Source organism: Bufo gargarizans, chromosome 5 (genome assembly GCF_014858855.1).
Source record: "Bufo gargarizans isolate SCDJY-AF-19 chromosome 5, ASM1485885v1, whole genome shotgun sequence".
Taxonomy (NCBI): Eukaryota; Metazoa; Chordata; class Amphibia; order Anura; family Bufonidae; genus Bufo; species Bufo gargarizans.
Genome location: NC_058084.1, coordinates 209,702,617 through 209,718,170, shown reverse-complemented (window position 1 = coordinate 209,718,170; position 15,554 = coordinate 209,702,617). Strand labels below are relative to the sequence as shown.

At 44.4% G+C, this 15,554-nt stretch overlaps 1 protein-coding gene across 1 annotated transcript in view; it reads right to left on the bottom strand.

Moving 5' to 3' along the window:
- VPS41 (VPS41 subunit of HOPS complex) overlaps positions 1-15,554 on the bottom strand; it is a 234,039-nt gene that overhangs the window by 69,922 nt on the left and 148,563 nt on the right. The window contains exons 13-15 of the mRNA XM_044293996.1: positions 14,398-14,513; positions 8,992-9,048; positions 8,730-8,791 (exon numbers count right to left, since the gene is read on the bottom strand). Of these exons, the coding sequence (XP_044149931.1) occupies positions 8,730-8,791; positions 8,992-9,048; positions 14,398-14,513 (235 nt within the window). The remainder of the gene's footprint in view (positions 1-8,729; positions 8,792-8,991; positions 9,049-14,397; positions 14,514-15,554) is intronic.

Here is a 15,554-nt window from a genome sequence, read left to right as displayed (position 1 = left end):
TTCTTTCCAGGGTGCCCCGCGGCCTTGGAGTTATGGTAGGTTCGCAACAACCGAGTGCGCAACTCCTCAGGCACAAAACATCTGCCGTTGGGTCTCCCAGAGGGAGCACCAGATTGAGCCGCCAAAATCTGCTCACCCAGAGGAGAAGTCAGGCTGGTGCGAATAGCGGCCAGGATCTGATTCGGGGGTATGACCGTAGTCGGAATCGACTCCTCCCCGGACAGCTCGGAGTACTGCCGTGATAAGGCATCCGCTCTGATGTTCTTGGAGCCGGGTAGGTAGGAGACCACGTAATTAAAACGTGACAAGAACAGAGCCCATCTGGCCTGACGTGGTGTCAATCTCTTGGCCTCAGAGAGGTAGGTCAGATTCTTGTGGTCCGTCAGGATGAGAACCGGAACCACCGAGCCCTCGAGCAAGTGCCTCCATTCTTTAAGGGCCTGCACGATGGCCAATAACTCCCTGTCACCAATCTGATAGTTGCACTCCGCGGAAGACAGTTTCCGGGAGTAAAACCCACAAGGAAGCAGAGGACCCTCTGGTGTTCTACGCTGAGACAGGAGGGCGCCTACTCCCGTCTCAGACGCGTCCACCTCGAGGACAAAAGGCAACCCATGGTTGGGATGCGACAGAATCGGAGCCGACACAAAGGCGGACTTTAGAGCCTCAAAAGCTCGGATGGCCTCGAGCGGCCAGACCTGAGGATTACTGCCCTTCCTGGTCAGATCCGTGAGAGGCTTGGCTAGCATGGAAAAGTCCCTGATGAACTTCCGATAATAATTGGCGAAGCCCAAAAAGCGCTGCAGGGCACGAAGCCCACTGGGCTGGGGCCACTGTAAGACAGCCGAAACCTTCTCAGGATCCATGGAGAACCCCTCAGCGGAAATGATGTAACCTAAGAAGGTTACCTGGGATCGGTGAAATTCGCATTTCTCAAGCTTACCGAACAGCTTGTTCTCTCGTAAGCGTTGCAACACTCGTCTGACATCCAGAATGTGGGCCTCCATGGATGCAGAATATACCAAGATGTCATCCAAATAGACCACCACACACTGCTGCAACAGGTCACGGAAAACATCGTTGATGAATTCCTGGAAGACTGCGGGCGCATTGCACAACCCAAAGGGCATAACCAAGGATTCATAATGACCGGTCCTGGTGTTAAACGCGGTCTTCCACTCATCGCCCGCCTTGATCCTTACCAGGTTATATGCCGCCCTCAGGTCGAGTTTGGTAAAGACCGTGGCCCCTTTGAGGCGATCGAACAGCTCGGAAATCAAGGGTATCGGGTAAGCGTTCTTGATCGTGATGCGATTGAGACCCCTGTAATCGATGCAAGGCCTCAACTCGCCGCCCTTCTTTTTCACAAAGAAAAATCCAGCCCCTGCCGGGGACGAGGATTTGCGAATGTGTCCGCGTGAAAGCGCCTCCCTCACGTACTCCTCCATGGCCTCATTCTCCGCTACCGACAGTGGATAGACTTTGCCACGAGGAGGAACGGCACCGGATTGTAACTCTATGGCACAATCGTATGGGCGGTGCGGAGGTAGGGCAACCGCGCGCACCTTATCGAATACATCCCGGTACTCTTCGTATTCAGGAGGCAACAGAGAGTCCGAGGAAGTACACAGCAACTTGACAGGCCCATGGATGCAACTAGCCCCACACTGCGGTGACCACGAGAGGATCTCGACCGATCTCCAATCGAAAGTCGGATTATGCTTCTGGAGCCAGGGGTACCCCAAGACCACCGAGTAGTGTGGAGACGAAATAACCTGGAGACAGACCGACTCTCTGTGAACGGCACCAATGGCTATCCCCACTGGAAGGGTCTCATGAGTCACGTGTGGCGGCAGAAGGGGTCTGCCGTCTATCGCCTCAAGAGCCAGTGGGGAACCTCGAGGCTGCAGAGGAATGGAATTGGCGGCAACGAACACTCTATCAATGAACAAACCACCAGCACCAGAGTCCACCAACGCCTGGGTCGTCACCGAGCCCCCGACCCAGGAGAGGACAACCGTGATCAGTGGTTTGTCAACACGGGAAACCGGGGACGAGGAGACTCCACCCAAGATCTGCCCCCGACAGGACCTCAGGTGCGAGCGTTCTCCCGGACGGTTCGGACATGCCAACCGAAAATGCCCACCGAGACCACAGTACCTGCATCGGCCCTCGCGTCTCCGGAGTACCCTCTCCCCCTCAGACAGGCGAGCAAACCCCCGCTGCATGGGTTCACCCCCAGACAAGTCATCCCCAGGAGGCGTGGGAGGAGAGGGAGGCACGGGTGGGACAGCAAACGTAGGCGCCAATCTGTTAGGAGACCTCCGCAGGCTCTCCTTAAAGGAAGGTCTCTCCCTGAGTCTGGTGTCAATCAAAATCAGGAAAGAAATAAGAGACTCGAGCTCCACTGGTAGGTCCTTAGCTGCAACCTCATCCTTCAAGGCATCCGAGAGACCATGAGAGAAAGCAGCGACCAGAGCCTCATTATTCCAGCCCACCTCTGCTGCCAGGGTACGAAACTCAATGGCGTATTCAGCTACGGATCGTGAACCCTGTCTGATGGACATAAGGAGCTTCGCAGCAGAGGCAGCACGAGCCGGCACATCGAATACCTTCCGAAGAGAAGCAACAAAACCGGAAAACTCGGCAACCACCGGATTGTTGTTCTCCCATAAAGGGCTGGCCCAGGCCAAGGCCTTGTCCGAGAGCAGCGAGATCAAGAAGCCCACCCTTGATCTCTCAGTAGGAAAGGCATGTGGCAGCAACTCGAAGTAAATGCCCACCTGGTTAAGGAAACCTCGGCACTGAGTTGGCTCTCCCCCAAAGCGCTGTGGAAGGGGGGCAGAACCGGTCATACCCTGAAACACCACAGGCGCAGCAACAGGTGTCAGGGTAGACTCTGGCGCAACAACCGGAGCGGCAGTAGGAGCGGGCCCAGGAGCGACAACCGACCCATCGGCAACGGAAGCTAAATGAGCCGTGCGTTCAAGCAGGGTTTGCAACGCCACAGCGAACCGACCCAACAGGTGATCCTGCTGATCAAGTCTGGCAACCAGCGTAGGTAGCGAGGGTGGCCCTGTACCGTCAGAATTCATGGCTTGGTCCTAATGTCATGGAACCATGAACCAGACGTACAACAAGAGATAAGTGGAAAATAAGAAGGTTTTATTGAAGAGCAAGCCGTAAGCAAAGTCCAAACGGATGGCTAAACCGAAGCAGGGTCTTGCGGAGACAGAGGTCAGGAACCAGAAGGGTAGTCAGACGAAGCCAGGAACAGGAACCAACGGGGTAGTCAGACGAAGCCGGAATCAGGAACCAACGGGGTAGTCAGACGAAGCCAGGATCAGGAACCAGAAGCAGCAGCAGTCTTGGAAGCATGTGAACACAGGAGGACCAAGCAAGGAACTGAAGCCACAGACCTCCTATATATATGAGCTAGGCATCCAGCTCCTCCCAGTGGGAAGGAGGAGCCGCAGGGTGGGAGGCTACAAGACAACCCAGAAACCAAGATGGCCGCCAGCACATGTCAAACGAAGGGAACAGCAAGGAGGTAAGACCATGACATTCCCGGCTTTTCTCATCTTTATACTGGTGTATCCTGTCCTATTATATACCTCATATTTAGGGTCCATTCACACGTCCTGGTTTTTTTCATCCTGAAAAACAGTCTGTTTTTTGCGGATCCGTTGTTCCTGAAAATGTTTCCGTATGTCATCCGTTTTTTGCGGATCCGCAAAAAACGGGAACATGTATACATTTCAATAATCAAATAAAGTTGTTTGGATTTCTTTGAAAAAAAATTGAAAAAAAAAAATAAAAAAAAATTTGTTATGTGTTTCCAGGAACGGAATCCGCAAAAAACGGATGACATACGGAATGACATCCGAATGTCATCCGTTTTTTGCGGATCCATTGACTTTGTATTGTACCAGGATCCGATTTTTCAGGACAAGAATAGGACATGTTTTATATTTAAACGGACATGCGGAACGGAACAACGGAAACGGACAGCACACATTGTGCTGTCCGATTTTTTCCAGGACCCATTGAAAATGAATGGGTCCAGATCTGGTCCTGATCTGTTCCTGAAAAAACGGAACAGATCAGGAAAGAAAAAACGGACGTGTGAATGGACCCTTATACTCATACTTTTGTCTTTTTATATCTGCTACGGATATCCATTTACATATTTGTATATGCTTATTTGTCTGTCTTGAATTTGCCTTGCAGACAGTGACATATTTGTTCCACCACTTTTGAGCCAATATCTCTGGTGTATGTTGATAGGAAAAGCCACATGATTTTAGATTGTTTAATTGTTTAGTTTGCTTAAAGTAAACTTATATGTTTTATGTCACGGGAGAAATGTTTGTACAGGTGCCTCACATGGTTCTGATTGTCTTTGCGTCCAACCCACCTCTCCAGGACTCCTCCTGGGGGCGGAATAGCGGGAACTGGACCCTATTTCAATGCTCACCATGTTAGACACCTAGATCATGACTAAGAACATTATCGTTCGAAACGCGTTGATTTCCTGGGATTAAGCGGGAGCCTGTGCCACTGATTGCTGTATATTTATGGAATATTGCTGAATAAAGATTGGGAATTTTTTACGTCCACGCTTGGTGCTGAAGCCCCTTTTTCTATTTGTATATACACAAATCACTATAAATACAGTGAGGAAAACCCTACGCTTTTGCAAGTTCTCCCACTTAGAAATCATGGAGGGGTCTGAAATTCACATTGTAGGTGCATTCCCACTCTGAAATCAAGAAATCACCTTGTATGATATTTAAAGAATGTATTTGTCTTGCACTGCTGAACATAAGTATTTGAACACCTGAGAAACAGCAAGAATTCTGGCTCTCAAAGACCTGTTACTGTGCCTTTAAAAAGTCCACCTCTACTCCACTCATTAATCTAACTTAGTAGCACCTGTCTGAGCTCTTTAAAGACACCTGTCCACCCGTCAGTCAGACGCCAATTACTACCATGGGCGAGACCAAAGACAGGTCAAAAGACACCAGAGACAAAATTGTGGACCTCCACAAGGCTGGAAAGGGCTACGGGGCAATTGCCAAGCATCTTGGTGAAAATAGATAAACTGTTGGAGCAATTGTTAGAAAATGGAAGACGCTAAAGACGACTGTCAGTCTCCCTCGGATTGGGGCTCCATGCAAGATCTCACCTCGTGGGGTATCATTGATGATAAGAAAGGTGAGGAATCAGCCCAGAACTACAAGGGAGGAGCTGGTCAATGTCATGAAGAGAGCTGGGACCACAGTTTCAAAGGTCACTGTCGGTAGAACACTACGCTGTCATGGTTTCAAATTATGCATTGCACGAAAGGTTTCCCTGCTCAAGTCATCACATGTCCAGGCCCGTCTGAAGTTTGCCAATGACCATCTGGATGATCCAGAGGAGGCATGGGAGAAAGTTATGTGGACAGATGAGACCAAAGTCGAACTTTTTGGTCTAAACTTTACTCGTCGTGTTTGGAGGAAAAAGAAGGATGAGTTGCATCCCATGAACACCATCCCTACTGTGAAGCATAGGGGTGGTTACATCATGCCTTGGGGTGCTTTTCTGCGAAGGGGACAGGACAAGTGCACTGTATTAAGGAGAGGATGAATGGGGCCATTTATTGTGAGATTTTGAGCAACAACCTCCTTCCCTCAGTCACAGCATTGAAGATGGGTCGTGGTGGCTGGGTCTTCCAACATGACAACGACCCGAAGCACACAGCCAGGATAACCAAGGAGTGGCTCCGTGAGAAGCATATCAAGGTTCAGTCTCCAGCCTCCTAAAACCAATAGAACATCTTTGGAGGGAGCTGAAACTCCTTGTTGCTCAGCGACAGCCCCAAAACCTGCCAGATCTAGAAGAGATCTGTGTGGAGGAGTGGGCCAAAATCCCTGTTGCAGTGTGTGCAAACCTGGTCAAGAACTACAGGAAACGTTTGACCTCTGTAATGGCAAACAAAGGCTTATGTACCAAATATAACACAGATTTTCTCAGGTGTTCAAATATTTATGGTCAGCAGTGCAAGACAAATACATTCTTTAAAAATAATACAATGTGATTTCCTGATTTTTTTCTTTTTAAATTCTGTCTCTCAGAGTGGGAATGCTCCTACAATGTGAATTTCAGAACCCTCCATGATTTCTAAGTGGAGAACTTGCTAAATCGCAGGGTGTTCAAATACTTCTGTTCCTCACTGTATATATCTAATATATAAAGCTGAGTGTATGTGCGTGTGTATGTATGTCTGCTAAAGGAATCTGCACAGTCGCATTTACAATCACAAAATTTGGCACACAGGTACATCAGGTGTCCAGGAAGGTTTTAGACCAGGTCACAGCTCGCTAGGACGTACCGTTCCTGAGATATTCCGAAAAAATGCATTATCCAATAGAAGCTTGGTCACATGACCCTTATCAGCCAATTGAAGCTTGCAGGCCGTTAGCCCTTCACATACACAGTTTTACTCCAGGTTTCCATAACAACTCAGCCATTTTTCTTCATTGCTGTAGGTGAGCTTTAAAGGAAATCTGTCACCAGGATAATCGCTATTGAAGTAAAGCCATGGCCTAATAGCACTTAGTACCTTATTTCAAGATGTGCCTTTATTCCAGCAATAGATGTTTTTATCCTGTGAAAATCCAGTTTATTTGGTATGCAAATGAGCCAGTAAGGTTCCCAGAGGGGCGTCACTCTTGCAGGAAGGAGCCCAGACACGCCGCCTGCCACAATGTGTCCACCCTCAAAAGATGAACTTAAAACCACGCCCCCATGTCCATCTAAGCCACTCCCAATCTGGTTAGACCACGCCCACTCACACTCCTCAGCTGACAAGGATTGAAAAAATTAAGTTAAAAATCAACTTCTGACAGCTGCAGGGGTGAGAGGGAGGGTGACTTTCTCCCTGCAGCTGTCTGAGAGTGAACTGTTCAAAAGGACATCCTTGTGTCCGTCCAGGCCATTCGCCAGAAGGAGGACAGGGAGTCTGAAAGCCAGACTGTCCGGCCTAAAACTGGACCTCTGGCTACCCTAGGGGCAGGCTGCTGTGGAGGTCACAGTTAAGGGGATGGTCCTCTATGGAGGTCAGTGTTAAGGGGCAGATTGCTGTATAGGCCACTGTAAAGCGGACGGGCCCCTGTGGAGGTCACTGTCAAGGGGTGGCATGCTGTGAAACTCAATGTTAAAGTGGAAGGCTGCTGTAAAAGTCAGATTAAGGGGGTTGGCTGCTGTGGAGGTCCAATTTTAAGAAACGGGACATTGTGGGGGGAGTCAGTGTTAAGGGGTGGGGGGCTTTGGAGGTCACTGCTATAGTTGATATCTTTTAACGACACACACAAACATTACATGAAATTGATTAAATATACCAGGGTCCTTCAGCTAGTGTGTATATATATATATATATATATATATATATCCAGAAAAAGGACGGCACTCCGGTCAGATGAAGGTGAGGTTATTCTTTATTCAACCATACGGTGCACCGTATGGTTGAATAAAGAATAACCTCACCTTCATCTGACCAGAGTGCCGTCCTTTTTCTGGATTTATTAATTGGGGTAAGAAGTCGATTCCCCTGGAACGTGCACCCATTTTTCTCATTGTAGTCAGTGCCGCCATTTTTCTTATATATATATATATATATCCAGAAAAACGGGCGGCACTCCAAAGGATAAAAGTAAGTGAACCTTTATTCATCCAGGTGGTGCCTGCACCACCTGGGTGAATAAAGGTTCACTTACTTTTATCCTTTGGAGTGCCGCCCGTTTTTCTGGATTTGTACATTGGGGTAAGAAGCCTATTCCTCTTGGGACGTGCACCCTAGCTCTATTTGATTTTGCACCAGTGCCGCCATTTTTCCTTGATATATATATATATATATATATATATATATCACTAAATATATAAATATAATAATCATAATTTCCTCTATAGGGGAGATGACAATCCCCACTTTTTTTTTCTGCCTCCAAAGCAAATTATTCTTGAAGGAGCCCGAGAGAAAGTTAGTCCTATGTCATTTAGGAAATGGAGAGAGGTAACCCCCAGCAATATATGGAGAATCTGTGTATTCCTACAAAGCCCCCTACAAAGCTATAAGAAATGGAAATCAGATCAGCAGAGGGGGTCTTTAGTGTCAGGATTTTATGAATATGAGGAATCAATGGCGGGTATTAGGAATTAAACAACTCTAGTAGACAACTTGCACTGGAGCGGTGATCAAATTATGCTGCCCTGAGGCTGGATTCAGGTGTGTGCTTAAGGGATCCGGCAGGCTGTTCCGGCAGAGAACCGCCTGCTGGTTTTCACCGAATCGGGCCTAACTGGATACTGCAGTTTACTATCAGACCACCTTGTCTACAATGGGATCTGGATGGTTTCTGACATGAGTGCTGGGTTACGCCCAGACAAAAACCGGCGCAAGCAGCGCTGAACCCAGCCTTAGGGCAGCATAAAACTGGTGACAGATTCCCTTTAACTTGACTGGTATTAATCAGCTTGGTATAAATTAACAAGTAGACTCTACATTGTAGAGTAAGAAAAAGACATGCACCCCTAGCGTGTCATTCCAAAAGGTTAAACCCTGTCCCGGTCCCAATGGCATAATGATATTTCATGCCCCTTTAAAGTTTTGGTCCTCAGAGGATGATAAACTTTTGTGACTTCCACCAAGGGATAACATAGAACGTTCAGCGCTGAAATATAATTACCTGGCAGCCATGTCGTAATCCCCCTTCTCCACGAGATGTGTTATATACGCTAAGCCAATATCCTGAAAAATTTAAATATCCATAAATACAAAGACAAGAGCAGGCACGCACCATCAGCTGCTGAATTGTTACAGGGAGGCAGCTTTTCATTAGTACTCACATTATATCAATGTTTTCTATAATTTTACTCTGCCCGTGATATCAGAATTTATAGCTTGGTAATAAAAAGTAATTAGCAAAAATCCCAGTCTGGGAAACTCACCAAAACCTCGTGTCTCTTAATGTTCTTCTGACTAATCTCTGCAGCCATGAGAGCTTCCTTAAGAGAGAAAAAGCTGCTTTAAAAACCCATAACCAATTAATGCAATAGAATGTGGTGTGTGGATGAGCGCTGGAAATTACCTTCATTGGCGAGACCACTGGGGAATATGCATCTAGCTGTTTATAGTCTAGTAAAATTATATTATGGCAATGTTAACCATATGCAGGAGGACTACCTTTTGTTTTCTGCTATATTGGCTGTTTAAAGGGCATCTGCCAGCAGTTTTGTTCCTATGAAACTGGCTGACCTGTTGCACATGCACTTGGCAGCTGAAGGCATCTGTATTGGGCCCATGTTCATATGTGCCCGCATTGCTGAGAAAAATGAAGGTTTGATATATGTAAATGAGCCTCTAGGAGCAACTCTGTACTTTGATTGGCAGGGCCAAGTGTGATGATGTTTTCACTGCTTGGCCCTGTCAATCAAAGGGGCACGTCAGTTGCAGAGAGAGCAGAGCCTCTAGGTGTAACAGCAATGCCCCCTTTGCTCCTAGAGGTTCATTTGCATATATTAAACCTTCATTTTTCTCAGCAATGTGGGCACATATAAACATGGGACCAACACAAATGCCAGGCGCACATGCAACAGGTCAGCCAGTTTCATAGGTACAAATCTGCTGACAGATGCCCTTTAACGGGGTTCTCTGGTCTTTTGTGACCTATGGATGAAAGCTAGTTTCCTCAGTGCTTACCCCTCTGTCACACCGCTAATTCCACTGCTGCTGTGCACACATGACAGCTCAGGACAGCAAAAGAGACGGCAGAATCGGCAGTGTGACGGGGTAAGCCCTGATAAATTTGGAAGGATAGCAGATTTTTTTAAAAGCCTAGAGAATCCCTTTAATAAAAGAGATCATGATATTTGCTTTGGGACAGTTTAGAGTAAGTGCACATGGCCAATTCTTCTTTTAGAAAAATCTGTTATAGAATTAAATTTCACATAGAGAAAAAAAACATTACCGTAAAAAATATCTGTTTAATGAAGATTTTATGCTGAATCTGTAGCAAAATCCACTTGCATTAAGTACAGATTGTTGTGCAGATTTTGCTGTGGATTTCACCTGTTACATTAAAAGTAAAGTCTGCAGTCTGTTCCCTGTTTCTCCATAAAATATATAAATTAGGAATATACGATTATCCTGAACGGTGAACGGCATAATGGAAAAAAAATCAAAATGACCGATTCTGTTTCGTTGCTTCACCTCTTAAACAAATGTTAGAAAAAATGATCAAAAAGTCACACACATCCCAAAATGGCATTAAAAACTACATAAAAATGAGATCTGTAAATGGAGAAAAAAAAGTTATGGGGTTCAGTATATGGTGAGATATATATATATATATATATATATATATACAGTACAGACCAAAAGTTTGGACACACCTTCTCATTCAAAGAGTTTTCTTTATTTTCATGACTTTGAAAATTGTAGATTCACACTGAAGGCATCAAAACTATGAATTAACACATGTGGAATTATATACATAACAAAAAAGTGTGAAACAACTGAAAATATGTCATATTCTAGGTTCTTCAAAGTAGCCACCTTTTGCTTTGATTACTGCTTTGCACACTCTTGGCATTCTCTTGATGAGATTCAAGAGGTTGTCACCTGAAATGGTCTTCCAACAGTCTTGAAGGAGTTCCCAGAGATGCTTAGCACTTGTTGGCCCTTTTGCCTTCACTCTGCGGTCCAGCTCACCCCAAACCATCTCGATTGGGTTCAGGTCCGGTGACTGTGGAGGCCAGGTCATCTGGCGCAGCACCTCATCACTCTCCTTCATGGTCAAATAGCCCTTACACAGCCTGGAGGTGTGTTTGGGGTTACTGTCCTGTTGAAAAATAAATGATGGTCCAACTAAATGCAAACCGGATGGAATAGCGTGCCGCTGCAAGACGCTGTGGTAGCCATGCTGGTTCAGTATGCCTTCAATTTTGAAAAAAATCCCCAACAGTGTCACCAGCAAAGCACCCCCACACCATCAGACCTCCTCCTCCATGCTTCACGGTGGGAACCAGGCATGTAGAGTCCATCCGTTCACCCTTTTCTGCGTCGCACAAAGAAACGGTGGTTGGAACCAAAGATCTCAAATTTGGACTCATCAGACCAAAGCACAGATTTCCACTGGTCTAATGTCCATTCCTTGGGTTCTTTAGCCCAAACAAGACTCTTCTGCTTGTTGTCTGTCCTTAGCAGTGGTTTCCTAGCAGATATTCTACAATAAAGGCCTGATTCACACAGTCTCCTCTTAACAGTTGTTCTAGAGATGTGTCTGCTGCTAGAACTCTGTGTGGCATTGACCTGGTCTCTAATCTGAGCTGCTGTTAACCTGCGATTTCTGAGGCTGGTGACTCAGATGAACTTATCCTCCGCAGCAGAGGTGACTCTTGGTCTTCCTTTCCTGGGGCGGTCCGCATGTGAGCCAGATTCTTTGTAGCGCTTGATGGTTTTTGTGACTGCACTTGGGGACACTTTCAAAGTTTTCCCAATTTTTCGGACTGACTGACCTTCATTTCTTAAAGTAATGATGGCCACTCGTTTTTCTTTACTTAGCTGCTTTTTTCTTGCCATAATACAAATTCTAACAGTCTATTCAGTAGGACTATCAGCTGTGTATCCACCTGACTTCTCCACAATGCAACTTTTGGTCCCAACCCCATTTATAAGGCAAGAAACCCCACTTATTAAACCTGACAGGGCACACCTGTGAAGTGAAAACCATTTCAGGTGACTACCTCTTGAAGCTCATCAAGAGAATGCCAAGAGTGTGCAAAGCAGTAATTAAAGCAATAGGTGGCTACTTTGAAGAACCTAGAATATGACATATTTTCAGTTGTTTCACACTTTTTTGTTATGTATATAATTCCACATGTGTTAATTCATAGTTTTGATGCCTTCAGTGTGAATCTACAATTTTCATAGTCATGGAAATAAAGAAAACTCTTTGAATGAGAAGGCGTGTCCAAACTTTTGGTCTGTACTGTATATATATTACAGTTAGCTCCATATATATTTGGACACTGACACACATTTTGTTTTTATTACCTATTTACTAAAACATATTCAAGTTATAGTTATATAATGGACATGGTCATAAAGTCCAGACTTTTAGCTTTCATTTGAGGGTATCCCAATTAAAATTTCAGCTCCTTTACATGTTGAAAGGACCAAAAGTAATCAGACAATTGAATCAAAGGTTGTTTCATGGGCAGGGGTGGGCAATTTCTTCATTATTTCATTCTAAACTAGGCACATAAAAGGCCTGGAGTTGATTTGAGGTGTGGTGCTTGCATTTTGAAGATTTTGCTGAGAAGTATACATGCGGTTGATCTCTACATGCAAGTGAAACAAGCCATCCTTCATTTGTGAAAACAGAAAAAAAAACATCCGAGAAATTGCTCCACATTAGGAGTGGAAAAATCAATAGTTTGGTACATCCTGAGAAAGAAAGCAAGCACTGGTGACCTCAACAATACAAAAAGACCTGGACACCCACGGAAGACAACAGTGGTGGATGACTACAGAATAATTACCATGGTAAAGAGAAACCCCTTCACAACAGCCAACCAAGATAACAACTCTCTCCAGGATATAGGCGTATCAATATCCAAATCTACCATAAAGAGAAGACTGCATGAAAGTAAATACAGAGGGTTTACTGCACGGAGAAAGCCACTCATAAGCCTCAAAAATAAGACGGCTAGATTGGACTTTGCTAAAAAAACATCTTAAAAAACCAGCACACTTCTGGAAGAACATTCTTTGGACAGATGAAACCAAGATCAACCTCTACCAGGATGATGGAAAGAAAAAACTATGGTGATAGAATGGTACAGCTCATGATCCAAAGCATACCACATCATCTGTAAAACACGGTGGAGGCAGTGTGATGGCTTGGGCATGCATGGCTGCCAGTGGTTCTGGGTACCTAGTGTTTATTGATGATGTGCCACAGGACAGAAGCAGACGGATGAATTCTGGGGTTTTCAGAGACATACTGTGTGCTCGAATCCAGCCAAATGCAGCCAAACTGATTGGTTGGCGTTTCATGATGCAGATGGACAATGACCCAAAACATAAAGCCAAAGTAACCCAGGAGTTTATTAAAGCAAAGAAGCGGGATATTCTTGAATGGCCAAGTCAGTCACCTGATTTGAACCCAATAGAGCATTTCACTTGTTAAAGACTAAACTTCAGACAGAAAGGCCCACAAACAAACAGCAACTGAAAACCACTGCAGTAAAGGCCTGGCAGAGCATTTAAAAGGAGGAGGCACAGCGTCTGGTGATGTCCATGAGTTCAAGACTTCAGGCAGTCATTGCCAACAAAGGGCTTTCAACCAAGTATTAGAAATTAACATTTTATTTACAATTATTTAATTTGTCCAATTACTTTTGAGCCCCTGAAATGAAGGGATTGAGTTTAAATTGATTTAGTTCCTCACATTTTTATGCAATCATTTTGTTCAACCCACTGATCTAAAGTCTGAACTGAAAGTCTGAACTTCAGCTGCATATGAATTGCTTTGTTCAAAATCCATTGTGGTAAAGTACAGAACAAAAATTATTAAAATGTTGTCTCTGTCCAAATATATAAGGACCTAAATATATATATATATATATATATATATATATATATATATATATATACTGATGGCGAAAAATATATACTGTATATATATATATGCACACTGGTGAAAATACTTTTTCTTCAAAGTTTTTATTTGTTTTTAGTATTAAAACAAAAAAACACTATAAAATCTGGTATCGCTGTAATCATACTGACCCCGAGAATGAAAGTAACACGTCAGGTTTACCGTAAAGGGAAAATAGTAAAAACGAAACCCATAAATCTATGGTGCAATTATGTAGTTTTTTCCAATTCCACCCCATTTTCTTCTAGATTCCCATTACATCCGATGCAATATTAAATGGTGACATTAAAAAGTACAACTTGTACTGCAAAATACAAACTAAAAACGTTATGATTCCGGGAAGGCATGGTGTAAAAAACGAAAATGCAAAAATGGGAAAATCGCCTTGTCCACAAGGGGTTAAAAAGTTTGTACATAATTACAGAGCAAACTGAAGATGATGACAATAATACAATTGCTTAAGATGTTAAAATCCTCATTATAGAGCCGCCTCTCTGTTCTGTGTGATGATGTGATATCCACAATGATCACAAGTCCGCTGGGTGGGTCAGCCAGTCATGGCCTCGGTGAGGCGGAGACGTAACTGCCCTGGGGCGTGATTGGCTGATCTGTTCATGTGATACATTAGCATACAAGTGTCAACATAGGTGGTGGGGGCACAATAATAAGAAAAGAAAAAGATTACAAATACCTCATATTTCTTTCGTCCCAATAGCCAGTCAATGTGGTCATCTTGGTCTCGCTCTTTGGCCACAACAACATCTCTTGGGCTGATTATATAAAACAGTGATTCACCTTCTGAATACTCTAAATAGATGGAAAATGGAGAAGTATCTAGTTATATCATACTAGACATGGACTGTCATCACTATAATCGACAGTCCTGGTCCCTGGTGGGGTTCACAATTTTATTTTCATATGGTATGTCAAACACATACATATATTAGGACTTAATTTCATAGGAAGTCAATTCATATATAGCAATATGTTTTTTGATAGTGTGCATAAACAAGAGGGAATTCACACATAAAGTACACATTAATAGTGCAGAGTTATATATGAAAATGTATAATATACCCTAAAACAGAAAAATGCCTCTCAACTTCATTCCACCCCCTCCCCTGACTCAATTCAATGGTAAAATCTACCTTCACTGAGGTAAGGATGAGATGGATTTTCAGATCACTGATAAATCAGGTTACGGTTGCTTCCCTTAGAAATCTATGCAGAGGGGAGGTGGGAGAAGGAGCTGATGCAGAGAGACAACGAGATGCACACAGACCCCATTGCTTCTATACTGAAGTCTAATGACCTACTCCTTCTTACTACTGCTTCTGTGTATATGAGAGAGAGGTACAGTATGGGAGCAGGATCTTCTCCTCTATGTGATGGGTATGCAAGACATTATTATAGCTATTCCCTGCCACCTCTGCAATTATGAGATAAAGGCTAAACAGCTTATTCTGAAAAATTACCACCATGGTGAAAAAGTGTAGAAATTGTCCATTTCAGTCAGCTCAAATGATATCTATTACCTGAATAAGCTGTCACTGAGAAATCAGGTTACAGTTGCTTCCCTTAGAAAACTATGTAAAGTGAAGTTGGAAGAGGGGGTTGCTGCACAGAGGCACTAAGCCAGGCATGTCCAAACTGCGCCCCTCCAGCTGTTCCAAAACTACAACTCCCAGCATGCCTGGATAGCTTAGAGCTATTAGGGCATGCTGGGAGTTGTCGTTTTGCAACAGCTGGAGGGCTGCAGTTTGGACATGCCTGCACTAAGCTAAGATGTACATACATATAGACCTTATTGCTTCTCTGCTGCAATCTAATGACCTACTGCTTTATAAT